The 26468-nt window shown below is 63.0% G+C and overlaps 1 protein-coding gene and 1 long non-coding RNA gene across 18 annotated transcripts; one reads left to right on the top strand and one right to left on the bottom strand.

Moving 5' to 3' along the window:
• Positions 1 to 154: 154 nt before the first annotated feature.
• On the bottom strand, positions 155 to 9965 carry CUNH14orf180 (chromosome unknown C14orf180 homolog). 16 transcript variants are annotated; one of them, XM_046453085.1, is made up of 6 exons: positions 9827 to 9843; positions 7438 to 7538; positions 3686 to 3809; positions 1937 to 2066; positions 1545 to 1580; positions 155 to 1161 (listed from the first exon to the last, which is right to left on the bottom strand). In XM_046453085.1, the coding sequence occupies exons 3-6, from the start codon at positions 3791 to 3793 to the stop codon at positions 872 to 874; spliced, it is 564 nt and encodes a 187-aa protein (XP_046309041.1). In that variant the 5' UTR covers positions 3794 to 3809; positions 7438 to 7538; positions 9827 to 9843; the 3' UTR covers positions 155 to 871. The 16 variants fall into 16 exon arrangements, with proteins under 16 accessions (XP_046309041.1, XP_058438253.1, XP_046309037.1 ...); XM_058582270.1 differs by having other exon boundaries at positions 7438 to 7633; positions 9827 to 9841; XM_046453081.2 differs by lacking the exon at positions 7438 to 7538 and having other exon boundaries at positions 9827 to 9965.
• On the top strand, positions 6144 to 26445 carry LOC124098294 (uncharacterized). 2 transcript variants are annotated; one of them, XR_006853538.2, is made up of 4 exons: positions 6146 to 7292; positions 10654 to 10800; positions 11817 to 11949; positions 25725 to 26445. It is a non-coding gene; the product is annotated as an uncharacterized LOC124098294 (long non-coding RNA). The 2 variants fall into 2 exon arrangements; XR_009227585.1 differs by having other exon boundaries at positions 6144 to 7292; positions 10654 to 11949.
• The last annotated feature ends 23 nt before the right edge of the window (positions 26446 to 26468 follow it).

Genomic DNA, 26468 nt, shown 5'->3' with positions numbered 1-26468 from the left:
GCTGCATCCTGGGCTTGTACTGTCAGTTTCAGGGGCTTATCAGGAATGGCCTTCTGGGCACAGTGGGCCTCACGCCTGCATTTCAGGGGTCTGAGTCTCACGGCCCCTGGGTGACCCCTTGGGTGTTTGGACAGATTTGAGGGATTCCTCTAAGTCCTTGTTTGAGCAACATTTATTACAAAAACAGCTGGGATGGCAGTTCTGTGGGCCTGAGAGCTGGACACCTCTCTCTGCCATCTTTGCAGTGGACAGCTGGCTGTGGGGAGGGGGCCCAGCCCCCTTCCAGCCCTGACCCAGAACCAGGTTGAGAGGCAGCCCCTGCCCAAGGGCTGAGCCTGGGCCGTGAGCCTCCTCTCAGAGCCTCCTTCTCATCTGCAGTAGGGGTGGGGTCCTGCCTGTCCTCCGAGGGTGGGTGAGGTGGCACGGGTCTGGGGACGGCTGGGCTGGTGCAGGGAAGTGGTAACCAGGGGTCCCCTGACCCTGAAGCTGCAGGAAACCCTGGAGACCCCTACCCATGGTCTCTGAGGCCTGGGGGATCTGTCCCCTAAGCAGTAGAAGAGAGTGAGCTGGGTGTCCAGGTAGGACTTGCCTCAGTGTATCCCCCCATTCAGGCCAGGGTCCCCACTGGGTCGAGGGAGGTGAGGCCCAACAGCTGGCAGTTGGATCCGTCCTCTGACGGACTCTCACAGTGGATCCCAACACATAAAACGGCGGGGAGGTGACGCTGGGCGGGGCAGTGCGTCTCCCGTCTGGCCTCCAGTCAAGGTGGTCACTGTCCCTAGGTCCCCCTGCCAGGAGTCCTGGGTTTGCCAAGCAAGCTGGCAGGGCTGTATCCTGGTCCTGGGGCCCGAGGACTGCCTGACGCTCTACCCTAACCCTCATCTACCCAGGGCTGTCCAGAGGGGACGTCCTGGCTGGCCACTGGCCAGACACCCAGGAGGCAGTGCCAGCAGGCCAGGAGCACGTGCCACAGGCGCATGAGGAGGACAAGGAGCCGGGCTCGGAGGTCCTCCAGGGGTGTGGCAATGGACTTGGCCCGGCCACAGCACAGGCCCAGAGCTGCCCCGAGCAGGACGCACACGGAGAGCCGCAGGAGCAGGGAGCTGCCGCCCGGCAGGCGCTGGAGCAGGGATCTGCGGCGGGGCAGGCGCCGGCCCGACACTGTGGGCCGAGGCGGGGCGGGTCAGTTGTGGCCTGTGCCCTGACCCTCTTGGGTGAGGACTGGCCAGGGGCTTCCCCTTGGAGGGAAAGGGATGGAAGGAGACCCAGGCTGCCGGGCCACTGTCCTGTGCCCATCAGGATGGACATTTGGGAGGGTTGGGGGTGACTCCCAGAGTCCCTATGGGATGGGGATCCCCACTCCTGGCCAGAGGCAAACTGCTCCCCAGCTGTGTGCACCAAGGACCCCAGTGTGGAGCCTCAGCTTTGGAGCAGACAGGGGAGATGGGGGCATGGGGACAAGATGTGGGGCCGGGACGTGCAGGAACTCTTTGTGGGTGGAGGCCCAGAGCGCTGGGCAGATGGGGCTTGGGCTTAGAACTCACCCTTGACGGTGTCCCTGGTGTCCCTGCTGGCGATGTCTAGGAGGGAGAGCACAGATCCCTCAGCCTGCAGGGCGCCCAGCCCTGCTTGTCTCTCCCCCACCCCAGCCCAAAGGACCAGCAGCCACCCAGCCCCAGACAGGGCCCACTCCTCAGGGCCCTGACCCTGCAAGCACAGTGGGATGGAGAACAGTCCTCGCCCATCAGCAGCTGCCCCACTGACCACGACCCTGTGTCCATGTGACCTCTTGCCCAGGCTTTACTGGGGGTCTACCTGGGAAAACAGAACAGGGACTGTTGCCCCTTCTGGTGGTCCAGGGTCCTGCCAGAGCTGTGTGGGCACTGCGGGCACCACCCTCTCCCAGACCCTGATGCTGGCCCACATGCCCTCTTACAATGAATGGCCGCCTCCAAGGGCTCTCGGAACCGTACGTGCCTGGAAATCCTCTGTGGGTCGGCCCCGTGAGGCCCTTGCTTGGGCTGGCCGCGTCTCAGGATGGAGCGGGGCTGCTTCCTGTCACTGTCCTGGCCAAGAGTGGGAAGCAGGCAGCAGTGAGCACATTTCAGCAGAGTCCTCACTGTCCCCTGGGCTTTAGGCAGAGGGACAGGTGTGGAGACCCCAGAGCTGCCCTCGGCCCCCCACCCTGCCAGTTGCTCTTACATGGAACCCGGACAGTGCTGAGCAGGCAGGGCAGTAGCCAGCAGGCCCCTGTCCAGCCCACACTCCGTGCCTCCCAGTCCGAGTGGGGCACAGCAATGTTTGCATGTTAATAAGAGGAATAACCCATCCTAAGGTGACCCCATGGTAACCGGCCACTGATGGAGGACTTTCCGCCCCAGGGTTGTGAGCCTGCCCTGAGTCCCACTGAGTTCCTGCAGGCTCTGTCGCGGGGCCCCAAAAACCAGGCATGGAAAGGCTGATGACCAGGGATCAGGCGGGGAGGGATGGGGGTACAGAGCTCCACCCTGCCCAGAACCCCCGCATACAGATGAGGGGCAGGGCCTGGACAGGGCTTGGGGACCCACCAGCAAGGCGTGGGGCACCTCTTCCCTGAGGGGAAATGCCAGCCCTGGCCCCTTCCTCCGCATTATCTCTGGCTGCTGTTCTGGCCCCAGTAGGGACTCGGGGGACATGGAACATGGGGATGGCGTGGGGAGGGGCCCTGCTTAGGGGGCCAAGATAGTAAGTTCCACCCAGCTCCACGGGGCTGGCTGTGGCCTTGCCTGGCCACTGGGGCCTCTCCCTCGAGGATCTCAGCCTCCCTTTCTGCGTCAGCATGTTCCCAGGCTGCTCCGGGGTGAGCAGGAAGGCAGCTGTGCACCCACGTGCCCACCCGGGGCTGCCGCCCACCTGCTCCGTTACCAGCTCATCTGCCCAGCCCCAGGTTGGAAGATGAGCTCCTGGCCTCTGTGGGCCCCAGTGTCTTTGTCTGCGCACAGGGACAAGAGGCTGCGGGCCATCCCCAGGTTCTCCCAGCTGGGCACCACCACCGCACACAGCCTGCTGCTCTGGGGTGAGGGAGGCTGCCCTTCAGGGCACTGGACCTGGCAGTGAGCTTAGAGCCTCCGTTAGGCCTCAGGGCCTGAGGTCTGGGTCCCTCCTGCTTGGACGTCCCCGATCCTGCTCTGTGGAGAACTCCCTTGCTGCCACCCCCTCCAGGTCCCATCCCTGTTCATCCTGGAGGACGCTTGGTGACGGCCTCAGGTGTCCTGTCTCACCTGCTCCCTCGCTCCAGCACTGGCCTTTCTGCGCTCCTCAGCTCTGTCACCTTCCACGGCTCCCACGTCCCCTGCCTCCATCCGGCCCCCACCCTGCCAGTTGCTCTCACATGGAACCGGTCAGTGCTGAGCAGGCAGGGCAGTGACCAGCCCCCTGCCGCTGACCTCTTCAGTCTGGCCATCTCCCACCCCCGTGCTGCTTCCGTGCCTGGGATCCTGGCCTGAGGCTGTGTGCCCACCTGGTGCCTCCTCCCCAGACCAAGCGCTTCAAGGTGGCCTCCCTACCCCACCAGGCCCCAGAGTTCCCCTCCTGCTGTTCCTGGGGCAGAGGACACCTTCAGAGCAAGAGTGGGGACCCTGCCTTCCCCACTGCCCCCGCCCCAGGGGACACTGTGTAGCGGGACGTCTCTGGCAGCCCGCCTCACCCTTTCCGCCCTGGGCACCTGTGAGCCCCACGTGGCCTCATTTCTTCTGGGCTGACGTCGGGGCCCTGGCTGGGGGTCGGGGTGCGAGGCTGGCACCGTGGTCTTCATTTACTGGAACATGGTCCTAGGACAGGAGATGGTTCACTGCATGAGCAGCGCCCCCCGTTAAAGACAAAGGGATGAGGAGACGATTCCTGGGAAGCCAGGCTGGCTTCCAGCTCCGGCCGGCCTCGCCCAGCCTGTCCGCGGCCCTCCTGCCCAGCACAGACGAAGCCTGTGCCCTGTGTGCTCAGAACTGCTCCTGCAGGCAGTTCCTCTGCTGCTGCCTGGTCTCCATCACCCTCGTCTTTCTGGCTGTATAATACTCCTCAGGGCATAATACTGCCCTGATTCGCACCTACCCACCTGGCAGTGTGCCTTCTGTCATTGTCACTGTGTGTCTCTCTGCATCGCCTCTCTCAGCAGGGTGGCTCTGGCTCCCACGAAGGGTGGAGCTTTGCAATGCCAGGGCTCAGCGGGCCCTGGGAAAGGCTCTTCCAGAGGGTCCTGCAGCCGTCCTGCTGTGCCCCTGAGCTCCTGAGCCCACCCCTGCACTGGCCAGGTTTGTCCCTGCTGCTGTCTGTCCCTCTACCCTCTGTCCTTCTGTCTTTGTCTCTGGTTCTTTGTCTCTAAGCACATCTCTCTCTCCTTGCCTCTCTGTCTGTCTCTGACCTGTCCCTCCCTGGGTCACGCTGCTCACTTCCTGGTACAGAGGCACCTCTTGTTCCACCAGTGTGTCCCCAGTTGCCAGGAGCTGTCAATGTCCCCTGTGCCTTGCTCAGGGTGGCTTCCCAGCACAGATTTCCTTCTTCCATAGCCTTGGCTGGGCCTTGACCTCTAAGGTCTCCTGTCCTGCTCCAGGTGCGGACGCCACTGGGCATCCCAGCAGGGGCAGCTGGACATCAGCCCTCCCAGGCCTGGGGCTGCCGAGCACACCTCCCTACCTTCTCAGGGGAAGTGAGGTCAGAGAGGGCAGGAGTGTCCCTGGCCACACAGGCTGACACAGGGCTGCTGGGGGCTGGTCCTCCCGGCTCCTTCCCAGTTAGATGGGTGGCTTGGGGCCGTCTGCCCTCCTCCACCCTGCCCAGGCTCTCCCAGGGCCCTGATGAGGGGCATTTGATGGGCATTATTGCCCTCCGGGTGGTGGCAAAACTTGAATTTCATGAGAAGCATCCTGGTTTCTGTGGACCCTCCCGGGCCCTGTCCCTGAGGGCTGGGAACAGGCTGGGGGCTTCCCCTGTCCCCGGCTGCCTGGAGGGGTGAGGCTGGGCCGCCTGCAGCCTTCCTTCTGGGAGAGAGCTGGCTCCTGGAGCCCTGTCGGACCTGAGCATGGGGGGAGCCGACACACCCTGACATCCACACCACAAGGCCCGCCAGGCTCGGTGACCTGACGGGGAGCGCTTTCTCCCAAGGTGGCGTCAGGTTTTACTGCAAACAGGGCTGAGCAAGGAGCCGGGTGCAGGAGCCAGCATGTCTACCCACGCTCAGGGAGGGCCTTCTGCTAAGAGGCTGTGCAGCCTCAGTGCCCAGGGCTGAGGCCATCGGAATTCAGGCCCACGTAGCCTCCAGGCCAGTGCTGTCACAGAGCACCAGGCTGTTCTGTTTGGGGACACTGCCTGGCAGGCAGCCTGGGCAGCATCTGCAGAGAGGGTGCTGGACCCAGTTCACACTAGGGAGGGCCTGGAACTGATGAAGCCCTGCCAGGTTGTCAGAGGCTGGGGTCAAGGGTGGGCAGGAACCTTGTCAGTCTCCTGGGCCCGGAAGGGGGAGCTATGGGCTCTTTGGCTTCTCCTGTGGCTGCACAGACTGGGCACCCCAACCCTGCAGCCAGCCTGCCCAGGTCATGCCCTGCACTGCCTTGGAGAGCAGGCTGGGTAGGCCAGGGCCACCCCAGGCAGGGCCACACCAGGCTGGGCCACACCAGACTCAGCCCCTTGGCCGCATGGTCAGGAGATCTGTGGTGCACTGTCCTTGGACAGGGCTCTTTGGGGGATTGCAGGACGACATGTGCGTGTGAGTATGTCTGTGTCATATGTGTGATTATGACAGTAGCCACACGTGGGAGAGCTTGTGTGTCCCTGGGAGTGCCCACATGTGTGTACATGTGAGTGAATGTGATGGTGTATGTTGATGTGGGAGAGCGTACACCTGCCAGGATTGAATGCACACTCACTTGTTCCTATCTGCAACTGTGTGTGCATGTGTGCACGGATGTGATTGTGTGTGTCTTATTTGTGTGTGCATGTGTGTCTGTGCATGCAGATGTGACTGTGTGTGCCTGTAGGTGTGTCTGTGTGGTGTGTACACGTGGTGTGTAAGCACGTGATGAGTGTGTGCAGCGTGTTTTGCGGGTGCTGGGCTGTGACCTTGCTGGTTGGGGGTAGGGCTCTGGAGCTCCTCATGTGGCCACCTGTGACCTTGAGTGAGACTCAGCCTCCCGTGACCTTGAGTGAGACTCAGCCTCCCTGGGCCTTGACCTGCTCCCTGGTTGACGCCAGCAGCCTTGGCAGCTGCGCCTGGACCCTGCCGGGTGTAGGTGGGCTGTGTCACAGCAGATCCCAGCTGGTGCATCTGCCCCGTCGTCCCTCCTGGGAGAGTGGATGCCAGGCACGGGGACAGCCCCTCCCCCATGGCCTACGGCCCCTCTGGAGCTGTGCACTTCCCCTGGCTGCCCTCGCCCCTGCTCCCAGGAGGCCACCCACCCCTGTACAGGCAGGTGCTGCCTGGGCCCAGACCTCCCCTCCAGGAGGGGAGGAAGCTTCCTCAGGAAGCAGGGCTTTTGGTGTCCCCAGGCCTGGCGGGGTTCTGGTCTCTGTGACCTTGGTCATGTGAGTGAGCTCCTGGGGGCTCATGTCCCCAAGTGACGCAGCAGAGAGGTGGCCCTGGTATGCACAGTAGCAGGGGAGGCCTGCTTGTCCCCGCCCCCCAGCAGAGGCCTTGGTGGCAGGGACAGGGTGTAACTCGAGTGTACTTGCTCTGGGGCTGGCTGGTGACAGATGGGTGATAAAGGGTAGAACATAGTTCCTGGGGCCTGGGCCTGGGGAGTGTCACCGCCATGCCACAGTGCTGGGGAGGGTGCCTGTCTGACGGGTGCTGCCCCTCGCTCTGGTCCAAATGGGGCCCCAAAGACCCTCTGAGCATTCTTGGGGCTGGTCCAAGTGCCCCACCTCATCTTGAAGCTGTTGGGAGCTGGTGACAGCCCCATGCCCCGTCTGTCCACCTGCCATCCCTCCTCTAAGCCCCGGCCCCTCCCCGGCCTCCAGGGCCTGTGGAGGAAGGAGCTCACTGGCTGCTCTGCTCCCTCCGTGCCGCCCGCCTACCCCCACAGCCTGTCACCTGCATCTACATCCTTGCCCAGGGCGCTGGCCGGGCCCAGGTCCAGTGGCTAGCCTGTGCCGGCCCCAGTGCCCAGCCGGTGCTGCCAGCGGGCCCCTCCTCGGCTCTGACCACCGATGGACACCCTGTTTGGCACCCACAGCTGCTCCTCGTGTACCCCCACTCCGAAGTTGAGCCCGTGGGCATGCAGGACCCAGGCCCACAGTCCTGGAGGGCAGGTGCTCGGAGCCCGGTGAGTAGCGGGCTTTCCAGCTGTACCACCTCCAGGGCACTCTACGGGGGCTGGGGACGGGCCAGGCTCCTTGGAGACCTCCTGGGAGAGTGAGGAGGCTCGTGAGCCACACACACACACACACACACACACACACACACCCCACCTGGGCTCCGGCAGTGCTGCACCTGGCCCAGGGGAGCTGGCCCACCTGCTGCGTCCCACACGCTGCTGATCATCAGAGCCTCGGCCGGGCGGGAACCAGAGCTGTGAGGCGGCTCACAGGCGGGCGGAGAAGTTTCCATTACAGAAACACAGGCAGTGGCCTCAGCAGCCCTGAGGGCCTGGCTGCCCGGGGGCCTCTGAGCAGTGGATTGTGGGAGGCTGTCACCCCGGGGCTTGGGCCCCCACTGTCCCAGTCACCTAAGCAGTTTGGCTAGAGGAGCTGAAGCTGCAGAGCCAAGCTGTGCCTTCTCCCCGCTGGGAAGAAACAGGAAGCCAGGGACGCCCCACTGACCTTCTCTCTGTAGGTGGGGGGCCAAGCTGGGGTGCGGGGCACAGGGCTCCCAGGCAGGCAGAACCCGCAGGCAGCTCCCCAGACACACGCTTCCAACTTAAGCCGGAGGCAGAACTGGGGAGCCCCTGGCTGCTCTGTCCATGGCTGCGCTCACTCAGACACCTAATGGCCCTGGCTCGGGGGGCAGGGAGCAGGGCTGGCCTGGAGCAGCTCCCACCATCCAGGGGAGCTGGAGCCTCCGTGTGGCTGGGAGGCCCTTATCCAGCTTCTGCCCCAATGGGCTGGCTCCCGCCTCCCCAAGATGGCCGAGGCTCGGGCAGGGTGTAGGTGAAGGGCACAGGCTGGGGGTGTGGGTGAAGGGCACAGGCTGGGGGTGTGGGTGAAGGGCACAGGCTGGGGGTGTAGGTGAAGGGCACAGGCTGGGGGTGTGGATGAAGGGCACAGGCTGGGGGTGTGGGTGAAGGGCACAGGCTGGGGGTGTGGGTGAAGGGCACAGGCTGGGGGTGTGGGTGAAGGGCACAGGTTGGGGGTGTGGGTGAAGGGCACAGCCTCGGGCGGGGTGTAGGTGAAGGGCACAGGCTGGGGGTGTGGGTGAAGGGCACAGGCTGGGGGTGTAGGTGAAGGGCACAGGCTGGGGGTGTGGGTGAAGGGCACAGGCTGGGGGTGTAGGTGAAGGGCACAGGCTGGGGGTGTAGGTGAAGGGCACAGGCTGGGGGTGTGGGTGAAGGGCACAGGCTGGGGGTGTGGGTGAAGGGCACAGGCTGGGGGTGTAGGTGAAGGGCACAGGCTGGGGGTGTGGATGAAGGGCACAGGCTGGGGGTGTGGGTGAAGGGCACAGGCTGGGGGTGTGGGTGAAGGGCACAGGCTGGGGGTGTGGGTGAAGGGCACAGGTTGGGGGTGTGGGTGAAGGGCACAGCCTCGGGCGGGGTGTAGGTGAAGGGCACAGGCTGGGGGTGTGGGTGAAGGGCACAGGCTGGGGGTGTGGGTGAAGGGCACAGGCTGGGGGTGTAGGTGAAGGGCACAGGCTGGGGGTGTGGGTGAAGGGCACAGGCTGGGGGTGTGGGTGAAGGGCACAGGCTGGGGGTGTAGGTGAAGGGCACAGCCTCGGGCGGGGTGTGGGTGAAGGGCACAGGCTGGGGGTGTAGGTGAAGGGCACAGGCTGGGGGTGTAGGTGAAGGGCACAGGCTGGGGGTGTGGGTGAAGGGCACAGGTGGGGGTGTGGGTGAAGGGCACAGGCTGGGGGTGTGGGTGAAGGGCACAGGCTGGGGGTGTGGGTGAAGGGCACAGGCTGGGGGTGTGGGTGAAGGGCACAGGCTGGGGGTGTGGGTGAAGGGCACAGGCTGGGGGTGTGGGTGAAGGGCACAGGCTGGGGGTGTGGGTGAAGGGCACAGGCTGGGGGTGTGGGTGAAGGGCACAGGCTGGGGGTGTGGGTGAAGGGCACAGGCTGGGGGTGTGGGTGAAGGGCACAGGCTGGGGGTGTGGGTGAAGGGCACAGGTTGGGGGTGTGGGTGAAGGGCACAGCCTCAGGCGGGGTGTAGGTGAAGGGCACAGGCTGGGGGTGTGGGTGAAGGGCACAGGCTGGGGGTGTAGGTGAAGGGCACAGGCTGGGGGTGTGGGTGAAGGGCACAGGCTGGGGGTGTAGGTGAAGGGCACAGGCTGGGGGTGTGGGTGAAGGGCACAGGCTGGGGGTGTGGGTGAAGGGCACAGGCTGGGGGTGTGGGTGAAGGGCACAGCCTTGGGCCAGTCCTGGCGGCCCAGGAGTCTCAGAACACCAGGGGCTAGGATGTCCCTGAGTCCACTCTCCGGTTCCCTGTGCAGATGGGGTTCAGAGGAGCTGGGTGTTTCTGGGGCCACCAGCCCTGGTTTTCCTGAACTGTCCCCTTTAGGGAGCCCCTCAGTCTTGGGTGGAAAGCAAGGGGAGGTGGCCTGCTAGCCCCTGCCTCTGACTGCTGTCCACCCTGCGGGTTCCTGGCCTGCACCATCGTCTGTTCCTGAGCAGGAAGCTGCGTCCGCCTGCTCCCGGAGCTGGCTCTCTCACCTGGCTCCCTCCGGGGTCCTCGTAGCTCAGAATCAGCCCTGCTCTGCAGGTGCCAGCAGTGTCCGCTGTGTCAGGGATGGCAGAGCCCCTCCTGCCCACTGAGGAGGGGGGCCAAGGGCAGCCCCGCAGGGCACACAGGTGAAGGGCCTGCTGCCTCCCTCTGGCTCTGGCCTGGAGGGGCCACCGGCTTATCCACAGGACCCAGTTGGTGCGAGCTGCGTCCCTGAGCCTGGCCCCTCTGCTCTGTTGTGGAGTCTGTCCAGCTCTCCAGGGCTGAGCTGCGGTCACCTCTCCCCTTTGGCAGGAATAGCAACAACCCGAGGATAGGCCTCTGGCCTCAGATTGGGTGGGAGGTGGCTGTTCCCCAGGCCCCTGGTGGACAGCAGGCCAGGCCTGCAGACAAGGCCAGGGGTCAGGGCCACTGTTCCCTCCCCCTTGGCCCAAATGTGTCCTCCCAGGCTAGCTCCAGAGCTGTGTAGCTGACAGAAAGCCCAGGGCTTGAATGAGTGGATAAGTGAGGGTCGTGTGGGCTGTAGGGAGCCCAGCCCTGACGAGGCCCTGCTGCGGGGCGGAGCCCTGGGCTCGGGAGGGGCCCCCTTGGGCCCATTTCCTCTGCCCCACATGGCCCCAAGCCCTGAGGTTTCAGGGGAAAAGGGCAAAGGACAAGTCCCAAGCTGAGGGTTTGGGGCGTGCTGTCGGAGTCCCAGTAGTGCCTGGCAGGAGGAACAGCATCTGGGCCAGGGAGGCACAGTGGGAGTGAGGGGACCAGTGTCCAGGGTCTGCCCAGTGGGGCACACAGGGTTCTCCTTTATATCTGCTGCTTGCAGCTGTCCTGCTTGGCAGGTGTGATTGGCTCCTCATCTATATGAGGAAAGTGCAGCTCAGAGAGGCCAGGCAACCCACCTACTGTCACACAGCCAGGAGGAGGTGCTGGCTCAGGCTCAGTGGCTGCTGCTCAGTAGCCCCATCTGCAGGTGAGCATGGCATCCCCGGGGGAATTGGATCTGAGGGGGGCTTTGTGGGCTGCCCCAGGCATGAGGTCTGCAAGTGGGCAGACCTCTGGGTGACTTATGGGGTTCAACTGTTTTGAGGGACAGTCGAAGGACAGTGGAGACACCTGTCTCATAATGTTCCCTGGAAGCATATCCTGCTTAGGTACAGCTATGGGATCCCTGAGCCTGGGTGTGCAGGATGGGAGGGGCAGGGTGAGGGGAGGGACGATGTCCAGGCCACCAGGGGCCACAATGGCCACAGACGCCTGGACGTACCACCCATGCCCATGCAGGGGTGCTGGGGGGGCACTCCCTGGCTAACCCTGGGGCAGGTGCAACTTCCCCTGTAAGGGCAGGTGGTCAGTTCCTTGCTCCCTGGGCCACACTGAACTCTGCCCTCAGACATGGGGATCTGGCGTGTCTGTGTCCCAATAAAGCTTTATTCACAAAGACCAGGTGTCCAGCTGGCCCAGGATGACTTACTGACCCTTGTTCCAGGGAGACCGCCTAGGAGCCTAGGAGGGTGGGGGCAGAGGGAGTCCTATGCAGCAGGGACATGTAGGAGGACCAAGGTCTTGACGCCAACAAAGCCCAGATCCCGGCTCAGCTCTGACCCACCAAAGCCGGAGCTGTTCCCACTGGGCACAGAGCGGGGAGCCCTGGGCAGCTCCTTCCGGTCCTGTCCTTTGACCAGAGAAGGAAGGGCTGGCCCAGGCCTTGGGAGCTGCCTACTGCCTGCTCTCTCTGGAAAGGGAATGCCACCACTGTCCCGTGGCCATTTGCTCCGGGTGATTTGTTATGCCCACAAAGGCCCAGCAGCTCTTGATGCCCTTGAGCCCTCTGGTCCCCGCCAGCCGTATCCCCAGCCCCATCTGATAAGGCTTGTCCTGTGCCCTCCACCGATGGCTGCTCGATCAGGACGCCACCGGGCCTCCTCGGGGTGGGTCTGAGCTTCAGGGTGCACACAGACACTGAGAGATGCCCCTGTTCTGTGCCAGGGATGGGTGAGGGGCCAGGCCCTGCCATCTCAGGCCTGCCCACGGCCAGAGAAGGGTTCCCATGCCTGGGCAGCCACACCATCAAGGATGAGGAGCCCCAGATTTGGTCCTGACTCTGCCACTGTCCAGCCAGGTGACCCAAGCTGTCCCCTGTGTGGGGGGAATGACTGGAGTCCCATGCCAGCCTGCACCCCTCAGTGGAGGGGTTTCCTGTTCAAGTCTCCTGGGGGGCAGCAAGCCAGCCCCAGGGACAGAGCACACAGAGGTCTCCAGAGGACATGGAGGTCTCTGCAGAGCAGTGGACCCTCTGGTGTGAGGACAGGGATGGAGCTGGGGCTGGTAGATGGGGTCCTAGGGCCCCTGGGGCTGGAAGAGAAGGGAGAGGACTCTCACTGCCAGTCACCAGGCCCAAAGGGACAAGGGGCCAAAAGTCACCACCGGCCATGGTCACCTGGTCACAAGTGGGCCCACCAGCATACCTTGGTGGGTGGGAGGAGTGTAGCCTGAGGGTTGGGGTCCAGGAGAGAAGGAGGGGGAGGAAGTGGGACAGCGTAGGCTTTGGGTTGGAAGGCAGAGGCACCGTCCCAGCAGGCGGTGGACCTGGGTTGGGACCCATGGCTCCACAGCCCTCTGTAGGGCAGGGGTGGGGAGCATCCACCCCAGAACTGGCCAAGGGAAGGATCTCAGATAGTGGGCAGTGAGTCCTCTGCCACTGGGCAGGCAAAGGATAAGGCTGCCTTGAGGACTCTCGGGGACAGTGCACGGTATGGGAGGGCACGCAGGACGGGGAGCATGTGCCTGCTGCTCTCCCTGCTGCCCCGTGGCTTGCCTGGCACACGGCCAGAGCTGTGGCACTTTTCTGGCTTTCAACTTCAGCTAAGGGTCCTGCTTGATCACCACTGGCCATGGGGTCAACTCCCTCTACTGTGGAGCGGGCAGCTCATCATTCTGACTGAAGCAGGGACCTTTGACAGTTAGGGCTGTGTCTGGCCACCCCTGCAGAGCCAGCCCTTAAGGAGGCCAGGATGCCAGCAGCGCCTGGCCAGAGCGGGAAGCCCGACGTCCCGCTCAACCCGGGCTAGCAGGAAGCACTGGACCCCGTTGAAACTAACAAAAGGGCCCCTTTCGCTCCTGCTAAATTATTCATGACCTCCAAGAGGCCGTAAATGTCCTCGGCTCTCTACAGGGGCCATAATTACAATGATAAATTTTATTTATGAAGTCAGTGCCTCCCTCGAGCTGGCTGCCTGGGGGGCTGTACATAAGCCATAACCGAGACGCCCCGAAACCTGCCGCGACAGCTGTTTCTCCGGCTGGGCCTTGGGGGCCGCAGGAACAGGCAGGGAATGCCAGGGCAGGGGTCTCCGTCTGTCCCCTGACCTGCAGAGGGGGCGGTGTGGGGTCCTTTTGGCTATAGGGGCAATCACAGGGTGGGTTCTGGGTCCAGCCTGGGGGACAGTGGACCTGGGCCCCGTGGCGGGTGCCCTTGCCCCCTGCCCTTGGTCCCTGGGCCTGAGGACCCACTGAGGGGGCCTGGCTTTGGCTGCTCCCAGCTGAGCTTGCACACAGCACACACCCTGAGTTCTCACACCAGAGTTGTGCCCTGTGCAGGGCTCAGGTATAGGCAGGGCCCAGGCGCCTTGGTGGGCAGAGCAGGGCGTGTTTGCGGGTGCCCAGTGGGCACCCCTGCATGCTCCTCTCTGCCCCACCAAGCCTGCGTTTTGGCCTCGTGGGCTGCAGAGGACGAGGGCTCTTAGAGGCAGGACCCTGCCCCTGGCCAGAGGAGGCTCCTGCTGAGCCTGATGAGGACCAGGGCAGGGGGTGTGGCCTTGCCCCGCCCCTGTGCACACGGCTGCTGGGCGCAGGTCAGGAGACTCATTAGGAAGAGCTGAGAGCCTGGTAGGGCCCCCTGCTGGCCTCTGACCTGGGCTGTTGATTCCAGATGAGCATAGTGACCCCTCTCCATCCATGCAGGTTGTAGAGGGATGGGGGACTTCACGTTGAGATGGCAGGCGGGGCAGGCAGGGGGGACAAGTGAGATTGGTCCTCCTCATTGCTATCATGACAGCGACTGGACAGCCCAGCCTGGGTGCCCTGTGGCCTTGCAGCCCAGGTGGTATGGCCTTGCCTGGGCATCTTGAGGCTCTGCACCCACGTATGGCCTGCAGCTTCCCAGACCTTTCTACCCTCTGCCGGGAGCCTCCTGGGCTCTTGGCAGATAAGTCTCTGGACTTGATGGGAACCGCCCACTGGGAAGGAGAGGTGTCCAGATCTGAGAGCTGTTGGAGCTAGGGCCTGAGTGGCCTCAGTGCATGGCCAGGAGCCACACCCCTGGGCCCAGCAGTACCCATGCACGACCTTGCACTGTTAGGGGCCAGACAGAGGAGCAGGGTCAGGACACGAGGTGAGAGAGGGATTCTGTAGATGGTCCACGGTGCTGACCCCCATGGGCTTTCTTTTCCAAGAAGCCATTTACCTGCAGCCCAGCCTGGTCTGGTGACAGGCTATGTCACATTCCTCAGCCAACTACCTGTTAACTGCAGGAGAAATGCAGGCCCAAAATAATGTCGATGGGAGGAACCCAAGTCACCCTGAAGCTGACCAGATCCTGAAACTCTGGGAGATAAGGGTACTTCCTCCTAACCATAAAGTCTGCAAGAATATATGGTTAAGAATCCAATTAGAACCAGTCAGTGTGGGCCAGGTGACCTACAATGGTCATGGCAATGGGGACTTAAAATCTGATGTCTTCCTGCTATCTGTCAAAGTCAAGAGGGGGACCTGGGTGGGACACTCTGGGTGGGACACTCTTCCCAGGGATCCCCAATAAAGCTGGAGTGCAGGAGAGGCACAATGTTCCTCTCCTCTCTGAGGACCCACTGTATCTCTTGGGAGTGTCCCCTTTCCCTTTCCTATTCCTTCAGTAAACTCATTCCTGTTACTCTGAGCGACGTGGCTGAAATCTTTCTGACTTGGTCTCAACAATCAGGGATGGGGGGTCTTCACGCTGCCTCAGTTTCCCAGAAGGCCCAGGGGCCAACTGTCTTCATGACATGGTGCTTGACCCAGTCAATGCTAGAGATATCAGGGCTGGTACCACATCTGTGTGGCGCCCCCTATTGGCCCCCCAGGGAGACCCAGGGCATGGGCCTTCAGGGCCTGGCACAGGGCCTGCCACCAGGATCTCCCTGCTGCTGCCAAGTTCTAATGTCACGAGATGCTAGATAAGCCACGGGATTCACCCCTCACAGGCCAGGAATTGTCAGGGGACTGGGCCTGCACAGCCCGGAACCTCGGCCACCCACCCCGTGGACAGTCATGACTCGCTGCTAAGGGGGAGAAGCTCTGGCCCCAGGTGGCTGCCCCAGCAGAGGGCAGTGACCACACACAAGGGGCCCCTCAGCCATGGCCTGAGGGCCAGGGTGGGCACCTTCCAGTGGCAGGGTGTGAGCCCCACAGCCCAAGGGGGTGAGGGACACAAACTCCTGGGCCGCAGCAACCAGCCTGGGGGAGTCTGGGGGAGCAGGTTGGGAGGAGAGGTCGAGGAGGCCCCAGGATGGACACGCAGGGTGGGCGCAGAGCGTGTGGCTCTGTCTCCTGCCTGCTGGACAGTGGAGAGGGCACAGCCTGAAAGAGGGAGGGTGACCAGGCTGGCCAAGTTCCTGGGCTACAGATGAGGAGGGAACAGTGGCTCTCTGACCCTAGCCCACCTCCCCTCTCCCCCACACCCATGCTGGGGGGCAGGGCAGGCGGGGGCAGGGCTGGGGGCTCAGCCCTTCCCTACTGATTCCCCGAGCCTGCAGGAGGTCCGACAGGCCCAGCTGAGCACTGGAGGCTGGGGTCCAGACCAGGAGGGGAGGCCTGCCAGGCCAGGGCAGCTGGGCAGGGACGGCTGGCTGTGTTCCTCGTCAGGGGGAACCAGCAGGTCTGGATGTGAGGACCTAGAGCCTGGCGACAGGCCTTTCTGACCCTGAGCTGAGAGTCCCTGAGAGAAGCTGGCCCCTGTCAGGTCAGCCCCAGGGTTTCCAAGGCTGACCAAGGAGCCTGCGCTCTCTCCCTCAGTCCTGCGCACACCCCACATCCTTCCTGTCACCCCAAAGGAGCCCCAGGAAGCCCTGACCCTCAGTGCAGACAGCCCCAGTTCACACCTGCACTGAGAGCCGAGTGTCCAGGCAGAGTCTCCAGGGGCTCTGATGGGCACACGGCCTTGCATGGATGGTGACCACCAGCGTCCTTCAATGGATGTGGGTGATGCTCTGAGGAGGGCCCCGTCTCCAGAGCTACACAGGACCATGGGTCTCCTTACTCGCAGGTGGGGACTGAGATGTGCCCACCTCTAGGGACATTCTGAGTGAACAGGACAGGTGCAGGTGACAGTGGGCCACTGTTGTCACTATGGCTGTTATGGGTGTTATTGGGCACTGCCCAGCACATGCCCCACAGGCCACATACCCACGGGCCACATGGTGTTGCTTTGGGACGTCCACTCTGCAAGCCCAGCTGGGCAGTGGGTGTGACTCCTGTTACATACAGCCCAGTGACTCCTCTGGGGCTGTGGGCAAGCGGGTCTGCAAATGGCCACTATGCTGAGGCTGCCTGAGGCACCTCCCACCGAGAGGCTGAGTGTCCAGCTGAGGGCAAGGGGGGCCGGGCTCACACCACCCTGCGCCTGTGTTCACAGCACTTAGGGTGTCCCTGAGGCTGACTCCCCCACCCACAGCCTTTGATCCTTTGACTGGGGGAGAGCAGTGAGCAAGTCCGGTGTCTGTCGCAGGGGTGTGGACGGCCAGGCACAGAGGGCCACGTTGGGCCTCGCCTAACCCCCCTCAGGGGAAGCGGGAAGTTTGCCTGGGGAGCCTTGGACAGAGGCCTACCCAGGAGTCCAGGTGGCACAACAAGGAACTAACTTAGATCCACCGGAGGAAGGAGCAGAAGAGCCTGTCTGGAGGACACAGAGAGATGTCCAGGGCCAAGCCCTCTCAGGAGACCTGTGTCCAGCCCGGCTTACCCTCGCCCCTCTGACCTCATGGTCCCCAGCAGTTCTGGCTCCCCATGTCCCCTGAGGGCCTCAGGACCCAGCAGGCCAGGACTAGGCCGCCCCAGAACCGCTCAGCTTGGCGTTTGGGGTGTGTTGATCTTAGCTCAGGGCCTCTGCTGATGAGTCCAGGCCCCAGGGGCTCTCTGCATGTGTGGAAACAGGCTGGGGACATTCATAGGACCCAGGATTCTATACCACCACTCAACAGAGTTGCGCTCTGCTCTGCACGTGAGGAGCTGCTGTAATGCTCGGGGCCTGGGCAGAGAGGGCAAGGCAGCGCGGAGGGGGCAGGAGGGGGCTTAGTGCTCACCATATGAAAAAGTAGCAGAGTCGTTAAGAAAAATACCTTTTCAGAGCGTTAAAATGAGAGGTGGACTGACTTGGTGGTAAAGCAGCCTCCTGCTCCTCTGTGGGCTCCTTTCGTGCTGGACAGAACGCGCCCCAAAGCCCCGCTGGTGGTACCACGGCTTTCTGACATGACTCCTGGCTTGGCCCCCAGGAGCAGGACCTCCGTCATGGGGGAGGAGAGCGGAGGGGCCCCGGAGACCCACCCGCAGGCAGGCAGCAGCACCCACGATCCCCGGTCTCCTCTGTGTGGCTTGCGAGCACCTCGCAGGCCACACCCCCCAGAAGCCAGGCCTCGCAGTTTACCAGGGAGACAGAGGTGCTCCAGGGCCACAGGTGGCCTCGGTGACTTAGCTTCAATGTGCAATGGGAGCCACCTGGACGCGGAGCAGGAGGCTCCCACTTGTGAGCTCACAGCATCTGGGTTCTGGAGGTCTGGGTGGGCCCAGGGGTCTTGTGACTAGAATGTTCCTGGGGAAGCTGGTGCTGCTGCGTGTCAGACAGGAGGTGCTTTGAATAGTGAAGTTGGGTCTGGAGGTCCTGGCCAGGTCTGCCGGCAGAGGTGCTGACCTCTGTTAGGTGGGACCTGGATGACCACAGCTCCTCCTTCCTCAGGACCACTGACCACAGGTGCCCCTGCCACAGCCTGCGGTGCTGGGTCATCAGGTTCTGTCCACACCTGGATGTGGGAAAGTCTGGCAAGCCCTGTCCTGCCTTCTGTAGACCAGGGAAGCATGCAGGTTGGTAAGGGCCCTGGGATGCACCCTGTTGGCCTGGCTACCGTGCCTGAGCTTCCTGAGCTACCATGGGCACTGGCCTGGGGCCTGCTCAGCTCTTGGTCCAGCCTCCTAAGCAGGCCTTGGGAGCCCAGACGCCCTGCAGTGGGGGATGCCCTGAGGGCCCACACCTTGGGCTCCTCAGCATTTATCTGGGAGCGTATCTATACTTTCCTCACTGAGTTATGGTTCTATTTCTGCAGCTGAGGGACAGCTCACTTTATTAGCCCCATATCCAGGATCATGCATTTTAATCTCGGCACTGGCCCCAGAGGGCCAGCTGGATGGATTTTCTGGGCCTATCTTCGTCCCAGTGCCTCCTCAAGGAGGGGTGCTCACCTTGGTCAGGCACCATCTCCCAGCAGCTGTGGGGGCAGTTTGGACCCCAGGCACTTCTGGGGGAGTTCTGGGCACAGCCAGGGCGAGGGTCTCTGATGCCCCCCTTGCACCCCTCCTGCCCAGCACGACTCCCAACTCCCCTTCCCCGGCCCGGGTGTGCCTGCCCGGAGCTTCCTCTCTGGGAACCCTCCTGGCCTTGTGCCCCAGCATTCCTACAGGTCTCTCTTCCTGGATTCCTTCTTGGGCATGTCTTCCTCGGGTCAGAGGCTCCGGGGGCAAGGCCCGTCCACTGCACCCTGCGCGGGGCAGGCTTGGCTGGAGGAGGCTCTGGGAGTCTGAGAAACCCTGGAGAGTTGTGCGCAGGTGCTTTGAGTGGGAGCCCGTCTGTCTCAGTTGGAGAAGAACAAGAAACAGGAGGGGAGGCCAGGAGCGCTGGCACCCCCAGCTTTCCAGGCCCACCCCCACACTTTCAGCCCCGTTCCCAGCACCTCCCGTGCAGACTGTCTCAGTGGAGCCAAATGAAGACCCCAGGTCAGGCGGCCCGGTCATCCCCAGACCGTCCTCTGATTTCTGTTGTGGAAGTGGCCTGAGCCTATAGACGCCCCTCCCTGTGAAAACCAGCCCCCAGCTGGTCCTTCCACAACATTGGCCCCTCCAAGTCCTCCTCCGATTGGGGCGTCCCTGGCAGGTTCCCTTCTCTTGTGGTCTGGGAGCTCAGGTCACACACATAACCAACTGGCTTAGGGAAAGAGAATGGGGTGTCCTCCCTGTTCAGCGGCTACTCAGCCCAGGCACCTGGCAGTGCTCAGCTGCCCGCTTCCCCTGGGGCATGAACCCTGGCACTGTGGGTTCTCACCTTGCATCCTCCTGATGAGGGGCAAGAAACCTCTTTGGGGTGGTCCCCAGGGGTGGGAGGGATGTGGGCCCACAGGCCATGAAGGAGCTGCTCATTCTGCAGGGGGCTGAGATGAAGGTAGGTGGGGCCTGCGACCCCCCAGGGCCACCCCGTTCTCACGGGCACCTCCCTCCTGGAAGCAGCTCCACTGGGCAAGTGATTGGCACAAGCTGGGAGGCCTGGGGGGGGGCACCTGGCAACATCCTGTGTCAACTGCACCCCTGACTCTCCCTCCTGGGTGCCTCAGACTGCCTCTGTGTGGAGTGAGGACCCTGTGGCCCTCGGGCTGCAGGCTGGGCAGGACCCCCATCAGCATCTTCTTGTCCATCTTGCCTGCCTCTGCCACACTGTGAGCCTGGCTGCACCAGGGCAGGCCCTGCCAGGGAGGCAAAGATGAGTTGGAGGACAGGAGGGCAGGGTGGCCCTGGTGAGGGGGTCAGAGCAGTGGGGATGCTGCTCCAGGAGCACTGGGGAGCTGCCGTGGTGCTGCCCACAGGAAGGCCTGCCCAAGCCCAAGGCTACTCCCTGCCAGGCCCTCTCAGACTCACCTGTGGGCCCCTGAGGCTCAGGTCACGGTGGATGAGGAGCCAAGCTCCACACCACCCCAGCCTGACTGGGAGGAGGGCCGGGCTCCGGGGTGCCCAAGGGGGAAACTGAGGCTCCAGACTGGTGGCCTAGGGGCCCACAGGGAGCTGACTCAAGAGCACCTTGCCAGCCTGAGGGGTCACTCCATGTGCCAGGCTAGACAAGGGCGGCAAGGCTGACCTGGGCGGTGCGTGAGGGGAACCGTCTGCTCAGGGCTTCCACACCTGACCCCACTCTGGGCTCCACCGGGTCCCGGCTGGGCTTATGGAGTTCTCCAGGTGAGGCGGAGAGGGAGAAGTGGGGGGGGCTGCTTCAGTAGCCCAGGCGGGCCCCAGGGCAGGCCAACCCCAGGGGGCCACTTGCAGGGGCCGCCTCTCCTGGTGGACTGGACCTGGGTGGAGGACACCGGGGCTCAGTCAGCAACTTTCAAGCCCAAACACGGTTTTCATCAGCTCGATGGTGGCAGAGGCAGTGAGGCTGAGGGTGGCCTTGGGGTGCGGAGCCCCTGGCTTCCCCCCTCCTGGCTTCCCCCTCCTTCCCCCCTCCCGCCAGCCGCCCCTTCCCTACCGGGCCCCGAGACTGCATGTTTTAAGACCACTGCTGATGAGAATTTTTACAAGTTTTTTTAATAAGAGTGATAACAGCTCTTTCGAGACAATAATGTGGCTCAGGAAGGGTTTTAAGGAGCTTTAGGAAGAGGCTCTGATTAGTAGCTGGGCCCCTCTGCCTGGACCAGCCGAATGGCCTGCATTTATGTGCTGTTGATCGCCTTTGCCCTCTGGGGACAGAGCTCCTCTGATGACCAAAACTCTTTTTCAAGAGCCAACTGCCCCATTGGGCCCTCCCCCCCCCCCCAGGGCGGGGGCGGGGCCTCCTGGACACTGGCCTCTGCCGACCTGGCATGCTCAGGTCCAGGAAGGCGCTGGGGCCTGGGGGAGGACTATGGAGAGGTCCCAGCTGGTGCTGGAGGGCAGCAGGGGTGCCATGGGCCACCAGGTGGCGATGGAGGACCAGCCAGGGAGGCCAGGGCGCGTCCCACCCCACGTGGGCTAGCACAGAGGAGGGTGGGGAGGCTGGCCTCTGCTGGTGGGGCTGTTGGAGGCCCTCCTGCTGCCCAGGAGCCTCCCTCTGAACGTCGGGCCAGGGAGGACCACACTGTCGCCTGGACGCACCAGATGCGGGGCCTAGGGACAGCGTGGAGGAATCGCAGCCTCCTCAGAGGCACCCCTGACTCGTGGGCTGGCTCTGCTCTGGAGGCACCAGGGACCAACCTGCTCACACCTGAACAACTTCATCCAGCTGGGGCCTGGAGAGGAGGACGGCAAGTCAGGGATCCACAGGCCGGGGCTGCGGACACTCCTGGGACCTCGGGACAACAAGGGAGGAAGACCCCAGCCTAAAGGGCAGTGGCCGCTGGCTGTGGTGCCCTGATGCCTGGTGCATCTGAAAACTTTGTCGGCCAAAACCACCTCCACGTTCATCTTTCTTTATCAGAGTGGGTCCCGAAAGAGCCCAGTCACAGACCACCCTGGGGTCGCTTGGGGACGTCACTAGGCCTCATGTGGTTGCGGGTCTGCTTCCTGAGAGCTGGCACTGCAAGGGAAGTGGGTCAGTGGTGACCCTGCTCCCTACTGGGAGGGGTCCCCCTCCCGGGAATCTTAATAAGGGACAGGGAGAGGGGTTCGCATCCCCTGGGCTGCTCTGGGGCTCAGGGAGGGCAACAGCTGCTGGTGCTGGGGGAGGAGCAGAGGCAGGGCCCTTGGCGGGGCCAGGACCAGGGCTTTGCTCTACAGTCGTATAAAGGAAGGGTCCTTAGTGACCATTTGGAAAACAGCCACACGCCCGCCTTGCGGGCTGATCATGTGAGCCACCAGCACCTGGTTGAGACCTTGCAGGGACACATCCCCAGAGGGTTCCTGTGATCTTGGACAAAGCCTGGCCTTGGCAGGGAGGCCCTCCTGGTCTGGGCTGTCTGGAAAGGCAGACAGTTCCGTTGGTGGACACCATGGCCTCAGGAATATCTCCCCAGGTCCCTGGGTCTCAGCAAAGGTCTCAGCCCAACACCGAACCCTAGTCCCAGCTCACACAGCCTAGATCTCTGCCCCACATGGAGTCCTGATCCCAGGTCACAGAGCCTAGATCTCAGCCCCACAAGGAACCCTGGTCCCAGACACAGAGCCTAGGTTCAGCCCAAGTGGAGCCCTGATCACAGCTCACAGAGTCTAGGTCTCAGCCGAAGTGGAGCCCTGGTCCCAGACACAGAGCCTAGGTTCAGCCCAAGTGGAGCCCTGATCCCAGCTCACACAGCCTAGGTCTCAGCCCAAGTGGAGCCCTCATCCCAGCTCACAGAGTCTAGGTCTCAGCCCAAGTGGAGCCCTGATCCCAGCTCACACAGCCTAGGTCTCAGCCCAAGTGGAGCCCTGATCCCAGCTCACAGAGCCTAGGTCTCAGCCCAAGTGAAGCCCTGGTCCCTGCTCACAGAGCCTAGGTCTCAGCCCCACATGGAGTCCTGATTCCAACTCCCAGAGACTAGGTTTCAGCCCCACATGGAGACTTGATCCCAGGTCACAGAGCCTCCGTCTCAGCCCCACATGGAGCTCTGATCAATCACACAGAGCCTAGGTCTCAGTTCTTGTTGGAGCCCTGGTCCCAGCTCACAGAGCCTAGGTCTCAGCCCAAGTGGAGCCCTCATCCCAGTTCACAGAGCCTAGGTCTCAACCCCACACAGAGCCCTGATCACATCACACAGAGCCTAGGTCTCAGTTCTTGTTGGAGCCCTGGTTCCTGCTCACAGAGCCTGGGTCTCAGCCCCACACTGAACCCTGATCCCAGCCCACTGAGCCTAGGTCTCAGCCCCACATTGAGCCGTGACCCCAGCCCACTTGTACTCCTAACCGTTCTCAGCCTGTGGTCTGAGCAGGCAGGTCTCTAAGGGCCTGTGAGGATGGATGGTTGTCCAGTGATGGGCAGACTTGGGGCAACACCTCCTAGCATGGAGCAGGGTAGTCTTGGCTAACGTCCTGAGGAGGCATTTGACTGCTTCCCTTGGCTAGTTCCGTGGGGTGTGGCTCTGGGGCTGACACTGTGCCCTTTTCAGGCAGAGGAGTGCACCTTGAGGCTCTGGGTGGGTTTCCTGGCTCCACTGTTGGTGCCTGCACCCTGGGGAGCCTTGTCTGCCTTAAGGAAGCCCGGGGGAGGGAAGCCATACGGGCTCCCTCTGTCTAGACTGCAGAGGCTCTGTGCTGGGGGTGGGGCGGGTGGTAGTAGTTGTGCGGTGGGCGTGAGATGGGCTTGCAGGGTGAGGAAGGCCGCTGACCCCCACTTGCAGATGCGGAGCCCCCGGGGCCGAGGGCGGGGGTCCTCTCCCTTGCACTCCACCTCATCCCTGAGTGTGGGGGAGTCTGGAGAATTACCTGCCACAGACGCTTATTCAAACCCTGGTGATTTATGAGCAGGGACAGCTTTAAGGCCACCGTGAGCGGTCGCCAGCAACACTGCTGAAACCACAGTTTCCCAAGCCAGCGCAAAGGCACACTGGCCGCCCTGCCCGGCCCACGGCCCGCTGAACTGCCTGCGCTTTGCAGGGAACGCTGAGGGTGTCCTCTGGACTGCAGGCTGCCCTGGCACTCAGAGCAGGGGACCTACAGGCCACCAGAGTGGGTGGCAGACCTGGGTGGGTCAAGGGCACTGCCTGGGGGGTTGTGTTGGGACTTGTGGGACAGGGTCCCTTTTTCCTTTCCCCTGGGGAAGGACAGTGACAGCAGGAACATGTGGCCCAGAGAGGCAGTGTGTGTGGCCATCCTCATGTGCTCCTGGGTGCAGCCCAGGACATGGGGCCGGGTGGGATGCCTCGACAGCGGGGGAAGCTTGGGTCCAGCCTCAGGCCTAGCTCCCAGAGCTGCTCCCTGCAACCAGGAGGATGCCCTCCTCTCCCACTGGCCCACAGGCCGGGCAGGAAGCTGCGGAGGGACGTCAGGGAAGGGGCTGCAGACCATGGCCACTCGGGCTCCCTGACCCGCTCAGGGAGGGCCGCTGACATGGCTGCTTTACCAGTGAGGCTGGACATTGCGACCCCAGTATGGAGTCTGACCTTTAAGATGTGGGTGCCCCATGAAGACGTGTGGCAGCTGGCTGGGCCACAGGGGGAGGGTGGGCCTGGCTGGGGCGAGGGCAGCCTGAGGTCCTGGGAGGTGGTGGACACAGGTTCCAGCTGGGGGCATTGTGAGGGGTGGGGGGCGGGGAGCCGTCCTGCACCCTGCCTGCTGGCCTGCCCATCTTCGCTTGCTGGGAGGCTGGATGAGCCCCTCCCTCCTGGGCTCAAGTGCTGCTTCGTGCTGGGGCCTCCAGGTGGCCGTGTGCACGCGGGCGTACAGGCTTGCATGCCGCGGGGTGCCAGTGTGCGCTGCGTGTGGCATGGGCATGTGGGTGCACGTGGGGGTGTGCAAGCTTGTGTCCGCCACGTGGTTGAGCATGCTCGAGGGTGTGGCCCTTGTGTGTGCGTGCACTTGTGAGTGTGCTGGGGAGCCACTGGCTCCTCTGAGCTGAGAGTGTGGGTCGCCGTGGGGGGTGCCTGGAGCGTGGAGGTGGCACTGTCCTGTCTCCCGGGGCCTACTGGGGCAGTGTGGGTGGCCCTGGCTGGCAGCAACTGTCTCGTCCTTTCTGGCCCTCTTAATGTGGACCTAATTAGGTGGAACGTTGAGAAGACACCTGAAGCTGGTCTCCAGCCGTGTAGTGTCAGGGGTTCCTGTTGTGAAGCAGGAGAGCGGGGACATCCCCACAGCCGGGGGCCCCGTGGGCACAGCAGGGGCTCCAGGAGGGGGTGGCCCTGGTGGCTGGGGCCTCTGGGTTCCTCCTGCCCGACTCTGACTCTCTCTTCACCTGTCCAAGTGGAGAACACTGGAGGCCCAGGAGGAAGGGGCACCTGGGGCAGTAGGGCTGGCTCCAGGGACAGCTGGGACTCCCTGTACAGGCACACTGAGCCCCCAGGCCACCATGTCTGGGAGCAGAGCTTCCCATGACACTCCCAGGCAGTGGGCACAGATGAGGGCTCAGCCCCTCTGGAAGGGGAGTGGTGTCCCCGGCCACCCAAGGGTCATGCAGGGGCCCTGAGAATCTCTCTGAAGAAGGCTCTACTTGGTGGCCTGGACCCCTTGGGGTCTCCCATACCCTCTGAATAAGGCATGAGCTGGGCAGGGACCCCGTCTCTCTGGGCGGCACTGACTGTGGGGCGGGGGTGGCTGGCATGGCCAGGAAGGGATGGCCTCAACTTGGGCCTGGAAGACATGGCATCTGTCTTGCAGGGAGAGGGACAGAGACTGTGGCCGCCTGGTGGGAGGCCACTGCCCATGGACACCTGGAGGCCAAAGGTGGGGAGATGGGCTGGGGGAGTCGAGAGGCCTCCAGTCCCTGCCCTGGATCACCCAGCAGCGCAGAGGCGCAGGGGTCTGCTCTGTGCTGGGCAAGGCCTGGGGGCTGAGGTTGCGGGGGGCGGGCTGCGCCAGGGAGGCCGCCCCTGCTGAGAGGGGAGGGGGCCCTTGCCCCAGGTCCCAAGGCCAGCGTCCCAGCTGCTAGGATAGCGAGGGGCACTGCTGACCCACAAGGAGATGCGGCTTCAGGTCACAAGTGCAAAGCCACAGCTAGTGAATATTTAACGAGGCCTAACAAAGCGCATGCATAATTAACCAGGCGGTGGAGGAGCCGGAATAATTTGTCTTCTTAAAGGGGATTCGGTAATTTGTTAAGCTGTTTTGAAATCTGCAGTCTAGCTGCGGGAGCCGCTCTGATTTCTAAATTAATTTGTGTGATTTAGAAAGTAGGAGCCTCCACTTCTGTGGTGGCCACGGTGTCGGGCGGCCTCTGCTGGCGCTGGCTCACCGGTATATTCTGTTTTTGTTGATTGACTAATTGGCTGATGGATGCTTCATTTCCAGGGCCCCCTGCTGAGCTCCGTCCTTGCCTTCCACCTGGCTGCGGCCACCCCACCCCACCGTGCTGGGGCTGCGTGGCCTGGCCTCCCCAGCTGCCTCCTGCTGATGTTGGCTGAGCACCCCTGGGCTGGAGGGGTGAGCCTGCATGGTGGCCTGCAGGGGCCAGCCCGTGGGGGAGCACAGCCCTCAGACATGCTCTGAGGTCGACTGACCCATCTGCACTTTAAGGACCAAGCAGCGAGGGTCCTAACGGTGTCATGACTTAGGGGTCACATGGGTAACCATGGGAGGAGCCGACCCGTTTCCTCAGATGTCAGGACCATGAACTTGGCTGGGGGCCAGTGGTGAGGAGCTGGTGCTGCATGCTGGCTGTCCCTGCCCAGCCCCTAGGAGCATTTTGGCCCAGCTGGTTGGCACCTGAGTCTTCAAAGGCCACGCCACCATCCCATTAGGCCAGAGGCTGCAAGATAGTGGGGGACGTAAGAGTCCACTTCTGCTGAGCCTAGGTTCATCTGCTCTGAGCCTGGTATCACCTCCTGTGTTGAACCTGGGATCACCTCCTGTGCTGAGCCTAGGATTACCTCCTGTGCTATGCCTGGGATCACCTCCTGTGCTGAGCCTGATCACCTCCTGTGCTGAGCCTGATTACCTCCTGTGCTGAGCCTGGGATCACCTCCTGTGCTGAGCCTGGGATCACCTCCTGTGCTGAACCTAGGATTACCTCCTGTGCATGCTGGAACCCTGGCG

The sequence above is a fragment of the Marmota monax genome, unplaced genomic scaffold (assembly GCF_021218885.2).
Source record: "Marmota monax isolate L192 unplaced genomic scaffold, Marmota_monax_Labrador192_F-V1.1 WCK01_AAM20220418_F8-fsc00190, whole genome shotgun sequence".
In the NCBI taxonomy this organism is placed as follows: Eukaryota; Metazoa; Chordata; class Mammalia; order Rodentia; family Sciuridae; genus Marmota; species Marmota monax.
This window is presented reverse-complemented; position numbering and strand designations above follow the sequence as displayed.

What these genes read in the sequence shown, in the direction of transcription:
- CUNH14orf180 (XM_046453081.2), bottom strand. Translation starts at nt 3,793, where the DNA reads ATGAAGACCACGGTGCCAGCCTCGCACCCCGACCCCCAGCCAGGGCCC. An exon ending in CTTGGAGGCGGCCATTCATT is followed by an intron (nt 1,581 to 1,936) that starts GTAAGAGGGCAT and finishes TCTCCCTCCTAG; the next exon opens with ACATCGCCAGCAGGGACACC. An exon ending in CACCAGGGACACCGTCAAGG is followed by an intron (nt 1,162 to 1,544) that starts GTGAGTTCTAAG and finishes CTCGGCCCACAG; the next exon opens with TGTCGGGCCGGCGCCTGCCC.